We start from the raw sequence: 12,896 nt of genomic DNA on the forward strand, positions 1-12,896 counted from the left end.
TAGTGTCTATTTCTTTCCTTTTCTTAAAACAATGGGAATGTTACTGATTGTGTAATCTTATCCCCTGTCTCAGGTCTCCTAGAAATCCTGAACAGAAGATCATTAAACGAGTGATTGCTCTTGAAGGAGACATTATCAAGTAAGTATTTTAAGCCTTAGTCTCTGAGTCTGTATAGGAGTAGTGCTGCTTTTTAGTATTTTAAATCAGTATCCTAGACAACAAGTGCGTTCTAGCATTTTCTGTCTATTATTAACAAGGATGTCAGCATTGTACCTGCCTGTTTTTTAATGACAGGAGGAATACTACACAAAACTACTCATTCTCTCATGAAATGTACATGGGTACAAATAATGCTTGTTTCTGAGAATATCTCTGCCACAGATCAAGGCAGGTAATTGTACAGCAGTTTTCAATGAGATTATAGGGCTGTGTTTTTTTCATTAGAAACTCCAGCTGCTGTTTTGCACTGGGGTGGGCAAATGAAAGTAAGATGTTTTTTAAGCTTTTGTTTATTTGTTTGTTAGTTTCAGGATCTCATGTTCGATATTTTATTATATTTTATTTTATTTTACTTTATTTTGTTTTATTTTATTTTATTTTATTTTTGAGACAAGGAACCCTTATAGATTGCTATCTACACTGCAGTGTGTAGGCATCTGTAGGGAATATGGTGCAACTGATTTTGAGTAAATTATTCTATCAGAAAAAAAATCCCATTGTAGCAAGAGTATACTCTAGAGTACTTCAAGACTTGGTTTACTCTGTCAGATATAGCTTCCTACTGAGGCCGGGTGGAAATAAATTACCACTAGGTGTAAATAAAATTTTTGTGGGAACAGTATTATTTTGAAGAAAATGCTTGCTTGAAAAGGTTTCTTTTTCCCAGGTACACAATCGAATAGGCATAGAAGTGGAAGGGTAAATCCCTAGTTTCCCATGCTAAGATGTGAATGACCCTGGGAGATCTCAGACAATATGGCAGACTGTGACTCAATTCATTTAGATAATGACTCCTGCTCTGGTATGGTGACTGCTTAAGAAATACTTGAAAGCTGCAATTTAAATCAAGGATTTGAATTTGATATCAGTGGGCCCTACTTAATAGCATGGGCACTGTGGAATATGTCTATGGTTTGGTTTGTTCTTTTTTTTTTTCTCTTGCGGTCAATACAATTTCTGCTTTATTGAAAAATTCTGAATTATCTCAGTTTGAGAAACCAAAAGAAATTGATACCTCTCTGTTGAAGCAAAATGTCTGAAATAACAGGCACAAAGAAGATAATTTGATGTCCAAAAACTGCAGACATCATCTACAGCTACAACTAGCTATCACTTTCAAGAGCTAAAGGCAGAGAAGTGGGTGTACTCTCTTTTATTGACCTGTGTTCTTAAGGTGCTTATTTCTTGCTGCTATTGATATTAGTACTGTAATTTGTATAAGTGATAAGAATGTTATTAATGTCTCTGTATTCCTCATTCATTTCTGTGACAATATCAGAAAGAGATTGCAATATAAGCTAACTTCAAGGGTTACTTTACGTTGTTCTGTATTAGTAGCATATTTGCCTTTATTTTTGAAACCGAATGTAGATTTTGATTTAAAAAGGACATTTAATAACATAAATTCTAGCTTTAGGAATTTAATGAAGCTGTACATTCAAACTATTTAAGACTTGGAACTTTTTATTAACACTTGTGGGTGTTCCTGGCTAAATGGACAAAGGTGTATGGCACCAGTGTGTTCAGAATACTGATGAGCCTGCAGGTTAGTGAATCACTCATGGACACAGAAGGCTGTACAATGATCTTCATTTTTCTATGGTAAATCTGGTTAGATTATTGATAGAAATACTGACAGAAATATTGATAGAAATCTCAGTAATTCAGACATGCACTTTTTTTTATTATTATTTGAAGAAGTGACAGTTGTCTCAGAGCTTTTTGCTGTATGTCTTGGTTTTGGCTGGGATAGAGTTAATTTGCTTCCTGTAGCTGGTACACTGCTGTGTTTTTTGGCTTTAGAATGAGAATGATGTTGATAACAATGATGGTTCTGTCTTTGCTGAATAGTGCTTACCTTAAGTCAAGGACTTTCCAGTTTCCCATGCTTTGCTAGTGAGAAGGTGCACAAGAAGAAGGTGCACAGGATGAGGAGCGTGGCCAGGACAGCTGACCCAAACTGGTCAAAGGGATATTCCATACCACAGAATGTCATACTCAATGTCTAAAATGGAGGGACACTGTCTGGGGGGACACTGATCACTGCCTGGGTGAGCAATTTTGCAGTGCATCACTTGCCATTCTTTAATTTTATTCCTTTCTTTCTCCTTTCTCCTTTCATTATTTCAATAATAATAACAAAACAATAGCAAATATAGTAGTAGGGAATACTATTGTATTAATTTCTGTTGTTGTTGTTGTTGTTATTAGTACTATATTTTTTTCCTTTCCATTATTAAGCTGTTCTTTCTCAACCCGTGAAGTTTACCTTTTCTTTCCAATTTTCCTTCCTGCCCCTGGCAGGGAGGGTTGGAATGAGCAACAGGCTGTGTGGCATTTTGTTTCCAGCTGCAATTAAATCAGACAAACAGTACTGCCGTGGGTTGAGATGAGAAGAATGATAGGCAATATGATCTGTGATTCTGTAGTTGTGCTTTCTTAGCTGAACAAATTATCTTTATTTGATCAATCTGGAGCATGATTAGGGATAATACTAGAAAGCTGTGTTTTCTCATGTTATCAAGTAAGGTAAGTTAGTTAGTATTTTACTGTTTGTCAATTACTGAAAGGCATGAAAGATCAAATAAGCAGATCCATTAGTGCCATTGGAAAAGTCCCTTATATTTTAAATTGAGTTCAGGAGTTGATGCCAATGCAGAAAAATCCTGTTTTTCAAATTTTAATTCTAAAAGGATTTAATGAAATGAAAATTGCGACATTTTAAAAGTAGCAATGAACGACTTAGAGGAAAAGGTGTGTATGTGAAAAATCTATAATACGTCCATTTTCACCTTTAATTTTCTATTTTTCAGGTAGTCAGACATTATATACTACATAATAATTTACCTTTTGAATTGTTATTTGAGGCATTGCAAAATGCTACAAACTCACTGAAATAAAAATGCTGTCTTTACAGATTTCTATTCCTATTTCCAGTCTAGTTGCTCGTGCAGGTGAAGTGAGTTTGGTAGTATCTTGTAAATTATAATACATGCCACAAACTTGTAACAGATAATTTAATTTAGATAAGCTGGTACAACTTCCTCTTCAAAAGAATTCAAAGAATGGACAAAAAATTTGCCAATTAGTCCTTGCAAATGAGTCTATAGTTCAGCTTGTATACAGACAATATTGCAAAGTGTAGCTCCCATAGATCAGGATTTGTTTTGTTTTCCATGGGTTCACAGGAGAATTAACTTTGAGTAGAAAATCGGTTTCTGAAGACTGTTTAAATGTAAAGTCTTCCAAAGGAAGCCTTATTTTAAAAGTCAACAAAATCTAATTTGTTAAAAATTAATGTTGCTATTATAAAACACTCGGAAAAACTTGTAATTAAACTTATTAAAACTCATTTATCTTAAATGCATTACTGGTAATTCAAAAATCTATAGTAATCTTTCACAGATGAGTTATGTTATGTCTTCAGTAACAAAAATAAATGACGGTTTATGCGAAGGAAACCAAGATTGGTATTAAGCTAGTATGATTTCAAATTAACTCTATTAAGTACTTTGCTGAACTAATTTGTTTTCCTCCTGTCTGTCATAGCTCCACAGGTCTGCAGGAGCCTGTTGTGCTGTTACATTTTTTTCATCTTTGCTTGTTAATATTGTACCTGAGTTAAGAATGATTAGTGAGCCTCTAGGAAGAGTAACTTTTAAAAAAAGATTATGTCTGTGAATATTGTTAGGCTCTTCAGGAGTTAGTGTTCCAAACTGAATGCTTCAGGAAAATGTGTGTTTACATGTTGCATCTTGCAAAATTACTCTGAAGACGTGAAAAAGGAAATACTCCTTGTTTCTCAAAGCATGGCAAGGTAGACATAGATCATTACCTTATTAAGCTGTAGGTCTAAACCGACTTTTCTACAATAACTTTTCAACTTTTATTACGAGTTTTATCATTAAGTTGCAGAAACTATTGCCACAGAAAGTTAGGGAGATATAATATAATGGGATTTGAAAAAGGGTAGAGAATTAATAGAAATAAAGGCCATCCAACAGTAGCTATTAAATGCAGCAATCACTGTTATTAACTTTATGTATTCTTGTTGTCAAGTTCATGGAGGCTGTTTTATTTCTTCCAGTCAAAGATCCCATACTTCCTTAAATTATAAGCAAAATCTGGTCATTCTGTCTACTTACAGGAGAACCCTTTCAACCTCAAACTGTCATTACTCCATGCAGGTGTTGGGTTGCTTTTTTTATTCTCAGAGAGTTGGTTTTGGTGGCATCCAGTATGCCTTTAGAAAAAGACAATCATTAACAGGCTTTTATTGCTTTGGGCCTTTTTTGTTTTGTTTTCAACTCAATTTTGTCAGATATTATGGCTGCCATTTTTTTTCCACTGAGGTCCAGGAATGATTTTCCAACAAAACAGCTGTCTTCACACAGAGACCATACAACTTGATAACAACTTGTGTTAGATTATATCAAAAAGTCCATGCCTGCCTCTAGAAAGCAGAGCAGCCTTCAGAAAAACTCAGACTGCCAGTGTTGGAGCGCAAGAATGTCTCTGCACATAACACCTTCAGGGCAATCACCAGTCAGGAATTATGTACAAACCTTTGCAATTTAATCATATAGAAGCAATTTATGTTCACTAGTGCTGTAGTAATACTCCAGTTGTTCCCTCTTTCCTCTCTGCCCCCAGCACATGGGCCCCTGGTAACTATTCTGAGGTACTGCTTGTGTGGTAAGGTACTGCTTGCAATGGCTGATAGTTAGAATAGGAAAATGTATTATCAGTAAAACACATTAAAATCTAGGAATCTCCGTAGATGATGACACACAGGGTATGTTTATGGCAGTGTTTTATTCTCTTCTTTGTCAAAGTCCTCTGTGTCTGTCTTTGGGTTATGATATAAATCTCTGAGTGGTCAGAGCCCCATTGACAGGAGTGGTAGATCTGCAGAAATGAGAACAGATTGTACTCTACAGAGACACAGCACCATCCTCAAAGATTACAAATTTTGCAGTATCTTTTATTTTGACCATCTTCTTCATACTATTCTTAGTTCTTTATGTATCTAAAGGACATGGTAGCAGTCAAAATACCTTAGATGAAGTCTCTTTATCCTCTAAAATATTCTTATTTTCTGTCCATGTGCACAGAACATATATCTCATCAGTTTATACATCTCTAAAGTTTATTTGGCAGTACTGACTTTTACTTGCTGATGGGATTTTTTTTTTACCAATGAAAGTTTCCTTTTAGGCTCAGCTGTACTGCTCTGTTATGACTCTTTATCACTGATTGTATTCTTGCAAGTCTCCTAGAGTTTCCATTGATTTTTATTCCATTTCTATATGCAGAGTCCTTGCATGACTGGAATCCATTTCTCTAAATGCAAATGGTGGGAATATGTATTGGTGCAGTATCTTTAACCCAGAAAAACAAATTGAGAAATGCATGATAAAGATTTTCTGTGTCCATAATGAATTCCTAAGAGTCTGTCAATCTTTAGGTCCAGCAGTTAAGGTACAAAAAGATAGATTTCTGAAATTTGACTTAATGACTAGGGCTATGATAGAGACAAGTGTTTTAGGAAAAGAAAAATACCATTGTGTCATAGATCACACATAGATTTCAGTATGCGTTTTGGGGTAGAAAGACAAAAGTAATACATAAAAAGTACAATAGAGGACCCTGTGCCCTCAAGCTCATCATGGGCTGCAGCAGTTGCAGAGATGTTGCCCCAATGGGGCTTGTTCAGCCCGGAGAAGAGAAAGCTTTGGGTTGACCTAACAGAAAGCCCCCAGTACCCATGGGGAGGTTGGCAAGAAGGTGGAGCTAGGCCTAGTGGTGCACTGGCCTTAGAGGTTCAGACCAGATTAAAAAAACCTTTCTCTTTAAGGATGGTCAGGCAATAGGGCTATTGCCACAGGAGCTGTGGCCTCCATCCTTGGAGGTCTGCAAAGCCCAACTGAATAAAGCCCACAATAATGGACCTTGTAGATCACCGTGGTTTCTGGCAGGAGTTTGGACTGACCACCTCCTGATGAGCCCTGCAACTATCCTATGATTCTACAATAGCAAATACTAATTTTCAAACGTGTTACTTCACATTTAGATGAATGTTTTCTCTGCTAGATATTTAAACAAATGCAGTGTAGTCATCTCCTTTAAGACAACATGTCTTTCATAGATATTTTTCTTAAAAGAAACACATTTGATTTCTGTTTCACTGAAAGTTGATTTGCTGCCAAGACATCAGATGGTAGAAAAGACATGCATACAAGTATAATCAATGGTAAGCTCAATAGGTTGTCTTCATGAAGATTTTTTTAAAAGTGAGCAGCAAGAGACTAAAATGCATAAACACTTTAATAGTAAAATGCCTTCATGTATTTCAGTTTTCAAAAATTACCTTTTCCCCCGCAACCTATGGATACAAATGTCATTGGTCAAATGAGATTTGGCCCTGAAATCCATACTTTGACATTTGAATAAAGGCTGTGTTTAGTAAAAATGCCCTTTGTTCTGAACAGTTTAGGTTTGCATCTTCTCAGTGTTTAGATATCTGGTTAAGCAGTTTGTGGATATAAGCTCAGCTTCATTTCAACTCTGGTACTCATCTACGTGTATTGCATTAAAAGCTCACTGTGACAAGAACAAAGATGAGGGTAGGAGGAAGGAAAGAGTATTAAACCCATTTTATAGATGAGAAAATCAGGATGAAAGATGTTGTTGTAGGCTTATGTTTATATAAGAAGCTTGTGGAACCAGATATTAACTGAGTTCCCTAGGCTCCTCATCTCAGAAAATGAACAATAAGTTCATGTATTTGTCAGCACAGATTTTTCTAGGTGTACTGGAAGGCAAACAGGTTCAAAACCTGGAAATTCATGTGCTTTCCTCCTGTAAACTGCAATTTTTATTAACTCAAGCAGTATTAGGACCAGACATATTCTTATGTTTTCAATTTGAGGAAAAACATGCTGAAACAAAATACTCTACTCTGAAAAATGTAAATAAATCTTACTGGTTATTTTATTTTAAAGCAGTGTAAAAGTCCTCTTTCTGTGGTACTTGAATATATTTTATGTGCTGAACTCAGTCAGTGACACTGTGAAGGTGTTGTATCCATGTAAGTATAATAAGTAGAAAACTGTCTTACAAGGTCTCAGTATGAGGTTGTTTTATTTTCTGTATCATTATTCTGTCTTTAGAGTCCCAAATGATGACTTTTGTTGTTTGTTTGTTTGTTTGTGTTTTGGGGGGGTTGGTTTCTGTTTGAATTTCTTTGTCTCCTTTGAAGAAAGATTAAAGCAGATTTTCTCTTCATTTCAAATTGAGTAATGGTGAGGTAACTGCAAATGACTGAGGTGGTGGTTTTTAAAAGGTATTGCTTTTCTTGTTCCCCTTTCATTTCTACAAGCACACACAAGCCCACTCTTCCCTCCTGACATCCCTCCCCAAGAGCTGGAGATACTACTCTCTCATGTGAGGGATTTAAGTTGATCATATGCATGATACTACTCCAGTCTAATGATAAAATTAATTTCTCCACACATGTGCAGGAAAACAACAGCAGCTGCATCATTTTTGATGCTGATAAAAAAAAGGCAAAGCTTGCCTCCGGTGTTCTTCCTAAATGCTCATAATTCCACTGCTTTCACCTGGGCTACCTTTTGGAACTGCTGAAAGCAGCTTAAGTGAACACCATGTACTTGTCACTGCAATGAGCTGACAGGGACCACATGTCTGCTTACCAACCCCAGCTGAAGCACAGTAACTTCTTAAAATGCACCGGCACTGCCACTTGGGATCATCTGAACAGACTCTCATAGGATCAGAGCCTTAGCTGGTATGACGGCTTTCAGCTCTATTAATGTTAAGAGAAATAGGCCAATTTAGTCTAAATGAAAATCTGATTAAAACTTTTTTTTAAGGACAAGAGCATATGTAAAGAAAACATTAGACTATATGTAAAGAATACAAAAATTTCATCTCTTCAAAGCTGATTTTATGCATTTCGTATTTTTCCATTGAGTGGAGTAATGAATGCACAATTCTACACATAATCAACTGATGATGTTTTAGCTGTCTATTATTTTTTTTTAGCTTAGAAAATTTGTGTCGACTTTTCCATTTGTTTGCTTCATTTCTTCATGAGATTTATAGCCTGACAGTTTTTTAGTGCTCCTGCCTACTTTACTGCACTGTTTGTCAGCCATATGAAATAATTTGCATGTTTTAATTTGAAAATTTTTACGTAGTGTTTTTTATTATGGAAAATTTACAAATATATGCTGTCAGAAATATTAATTGTAAATTGTTAATTTAAGAAGATTGCCTCTGAAGTTTTGTAGTTCAGACCGATCTGATGTCCTGAATAGTTCACAACAGCAGAACTAATAAGGTTTTGAAATTGATCACCCCACTGGTTATGAGATTCAAATGAGAACAGGATGGAAAACGACTATTATCTTTTTAAATTTTTGTAAAATCAACTATTGTTTACATTCTGTTTCTGTGGAGTAAATTGTGTGATGAAACTGTAGTATATATTGTGTGTAATGGGTGACAAGTCATTAAGTAGAGTCTTCAGCATCTGTGCACAGGCAGACGGGAAATATTTCTTGCTTTACTGTAGTCTGTAGGCAGTGATTACACAAATAATTTCTGTTCGCTGACCATTATGCCATGAGGTTTTTAATATGCAGCCAAAAAAAGGTTATGATCAACTGTATGTTATGTATTTCTAGAACTTCAGATAGACTCCAGCTAGCATGTCTAATGAGTGTGTTTCGATTTTGTATGTGTAGCAAAATTAACTTAATATTTAATAATTTATAATAGCATCAATGGGAAGAAGTGATGAATGCTGAAAAAGACTGTGATAGGATTTGCTGTAGTTGAAAACCAAAGTAGAGTCACCTGCTAGTAGAAGTGGGAGTCTAATAAGTGATGGACCTATTAAAGAGATAAAATAGAATAATGAATGAGTAAATCACTGAACAGGCTAGAAATAGGTATATGGCAAAAAAGAAGAAAGGTCAGTTTTAATGGAGTTAGGAGAACTGACTTGTTGATTGGCTAAATTAATCACAATCAATCTGCTTGTGCAAAGTCCCCAAAATTGCCTAGTTGCAGCATCATGGAAATGAGGGCACATATAATGAAAAGGACCAGTACTGTGTGTGTACTCAGGAGTATTATGAGCATGTCTTGTCATATTTCTGGTATAATATATGTAGATATGATCGTATTAAAAAGAAGGGTTTAGGCTTATAGTAATAAAAGTCATTGTACTGTTTCTAAAACTTATGCAGTAGTTAAAACTTTAATTAAACAAGTTTTCAAGAATGGGGAATAGAGACTGAGTTCATAAACCAGACAGATATGCTTTGTAAATGAAGAAGAGAGCTAATTAAGCCAAGCATAGCAGCATAATATTAATTTTTAAAAACACTTTGAGTATATTTGTAGTAAATCTTGCTGCAGCTACTGCATATTTCCAAATGAATTATTCTAGAGTTTAGATTCATTGTCTGTGCTGCCAATACTCCATGGCCAGGTAAAAAATTGTATCCTTAGGCATTATGCTAATGTTTATTTCAGCACAATTAACTCTTTAAGCTGAATTTATGGGAAGATAAAAAATGGCATTAGGAATGTTTAAGCACCAGAATATCTTTAATCCTTATAATTTTTATTCAACTGATGTTATTTCTGGTTTCTTTTGTGAGGAGATAGAGGTGAATATGGAGCTCTTGCTGTTCTCCATCAAGAGCTCTGTCACATGGGATAAAAGAGGCCTCCGTTTGTTATATGTATGGCAGGAAAATAATGGAGTTAGTGAACTGCTACATTTCCTTCCATAGGAAAAAACTATTAAAATCTGTGTCTTTACGTTGTCAGATAGTTAAGTCAAAAGCACTTGCCGATCTTTGGCTGCAGTGTTTGCTCGTGTTTCTGTTTCCTCAACATGTTAGTTCTTTGTTGGTTGATGTTAATTCTTTGATTGAGTTTCTGTATTTCTTTAAAGGAAGCTCTAGTTTCCTAGTAGATTGCAGAGAGGTCCTAAATTTTGTCTTCTTCTGCTGGGAAATAGTGATGTTTGAACAGGTGCAGTTAGATCAGCTTTGGATATGTTCTTTTGAGATCTCTACTGCAGAGAATATGAAAATTTGGGTTAGTTTTTGAAACAGTAACAAATGCCTGAGGACTTTTAAACCAAATTGTTTCCCTCTGTCAATTCAAATACTCTAAATGCTCTTTTTTATTTTTTCTGGAGAATATTAGGGGTATAGTTAATATCGAATTTTTCATAATTACTTTCCTTCTTTCTGGGCCACATAGACTTAAACTGTTTCACTGTTTTAATTAGTAGCATCCTTATCCCTTTTACCACTATTCAAGCTTGAGAATACCCAAACATGGGCAAAGATAGCAGACTTACCAGGAATGCTACATATGTCTTCTGAGTTTTGTAGAAAGTTTCTTAAAATCTGGAGTATTCTCTGTATTTCTGAGTATTCTCTGTCTGCTGAGCAGACAGGCTTTCCTGGGAGCTCCCTAAGTGATATGTATGGTGATGTGTGGTATGTACAGTCTTAATGAAGAAAACACAAACAATTATTGAAAATAAAATCTAAAAATATTTTTAAAAGAGCATGTAACAGAAAGAAAAGGGGACAGCTATACCCACAGCTGACTGGAAACTTATAAAAATCAAGGTAGAAAGTAAAAGGTGAAGGAAAGGTGGGAAGAGAAAAGGATGAGTTAAAAATCAGCCATTATCTATTCCTGTGTGAAACACCACAGCAGAGGCCTATCAAAGTCTTGCAGTTCAATGACATGATGCCATGAGGACAAAAGCATTTGGGAGTAAGAGGTAAAAATATTGCCACAGCAGCCTTGGGATACATCAGTGCAAGACAACGAAGCCAAAAGCAAAACTTCAGTCCTGCAAATGAGATGTTACAGGTCTCTAAAGGAAAAGCCCCTAGTGTTACAAACCTTAAAGCACTTGGCAGCATCCCCACATTTCATTTCTCTGTGGATAATGTGATTTTTTTTTATGATTTTGAAAAACAAGAAAAGTCAGACCATTTTGTAGATAATTTGAGACTCGTTATTTTAATATAGACTTAAAAATTCTGCCTGGACACAACTAATGATTTGCTGTAGAAATATCTGCATCAACAGTTAATCAGCTAATGCAGTGCAGTGTAGTGTAACTTATCCTATAACCCCTCTCCTTTTCCTTTTATGTTTAGGGAATGTGTAGGAAATTATGTTCCTGTTCTGCCTGCCCTGTCCTCAACTTCATGCTCATGTATCCCTCATGTATCTCTGTATCAATGCTAAAGTCAGTCTGTAAAACCCTCTGCCGAGGTAATTGAGTTCTGTTCCTTTGTATTCTTTGATGTACATAATAGAGTTTAGAAGCGTTAGAAATATTTACAGATCTCTTTACACTATCACTTGATACACAGGTGTGTAAAAATAATTTTAAACATGCTAAGGTATGTTGGACATCTACTTTTGACCCAGAGCTGTCTTTTAGGAGAGCCTAAGAATTTTATGGCAAGTTTCACCTTTTAACTGCTCAGTTTGGTTCTACTGTACTTAACTGTTAGATGTGGACTTGCTGCCAGAAGAAGAGCAAGAGATTAGCATATGTTGATGAAGTGTGTTTTTTCCTTAGTCTCTTAGTGATTACCTCTTTACGTGTCTTTTCTGCTATGAGAACTTTCTGTGCTGTGTATTCAGCGTTGGAAGATCATGCAATTCATATCTGAAATTGTTGCATCAAAGGTCTTCTATAATTAAATATTGAAAATTGAGTAATGAGTTTAAGAAGCCTTTTGGTACAACCATTAATTTCCAAAGTAAAACTGAGTTTCACAGGCTTAATGGGTGGGATTCAGTTGCTTTAAACATACCGGTCCTGTGCAATTTGAGATGTCCTAGTTATCCTGTCTGTTTTTACAAACTACAGTTTCAGAAAGGCACAAATCTCTTGAACATTGTGTTATAGCTGCCCTTGTCATGAGGATGTCTCAGCAAACTACCTAAAATAGCACCAGTCATTTATGTGTAGGCGTACAAGTCACTCTTCATAACAAATTAGATGGTTCATGAAAAGCAATTAAAAATATCATGTTGAAGTTTTGGCGAACACTCAGCAACCTTTTGGGCTTAAATCTTTGACTCATTTGCTATATGAAAATTCTTCTTTGAATTTTCTTACATGTACATAAAGTTAGCTTTTAGGGATGGTGGGCCCCTTTGTGGTGTATGTAGGCACCTTTTACAGCAATGAATGAAAACTATTCGATTTTCACCCATTCTTTGTCTCCCAAGTATACACACTGGTTGATATTTGAAGGATGATCAATAATAGAAGAGTATCCCTGATGTTAAGGTGTGTGACAAGCTTCTAGTGTGATTGTCTTGTAGTCATTATTGAGCGTGTAATTACTGGGACAACTGCTTTGTGCTGGAGAAGAAATTTCAACCATATTGCATTACTGTGACAGCCTACTGTAATTTATATTTATAATACAGTAATTTATAATCCCAAATTTATAAACAAGCCCTTCTAAATATTTCATATAATGTACTTGGAATTTCAACCTGACTATAGAGCAGACATATATACATATGTCTACTCATATAAATATATTTTATGAATATGTATATGCAATGTATACATGAATGA

The 12,896-nt window shown here is 35.4% G+C and overlaps 1 protein-coding gene across 1 annotated transcript in view; it reads left to right on the forward strand.

The window, feature by feature from the left end:
- IMMP2L (inner mitochondrial membrane peptidase subunit 2) overlaps nucleotides 1–12,896 on the forward strand; it is a 393,363-nt gene that overhangs the window by 254,872 nt on the left and 125,595 nt on the right. The window contains exon 3 of the mRNA XM_062491103.1: nucleotides 74–139. Within this exon, the coding sequence (XP_062347087.1) occupies nucleotides 74–139 (66 nt within the window). The remainder of the gene's footprint in view (nucleotides 1–73; nucleotides 140–12,896) is intronic.

The sequence above is a fragment of the Cinclus cinclus genome, chromosome 4 (assembly GCF_963662255.1).
Source record: "Cinclus cinclus chromosome 4, bCinCin1.1, whole genome shotgun sequence".
Taxonomy (NCBI): domain Eukaryota; kingdom Metazoa; phylum Chordata; class Aves; order Passeriformes; family Cinclidae; genus Cinclus; species Cinclus cinclus.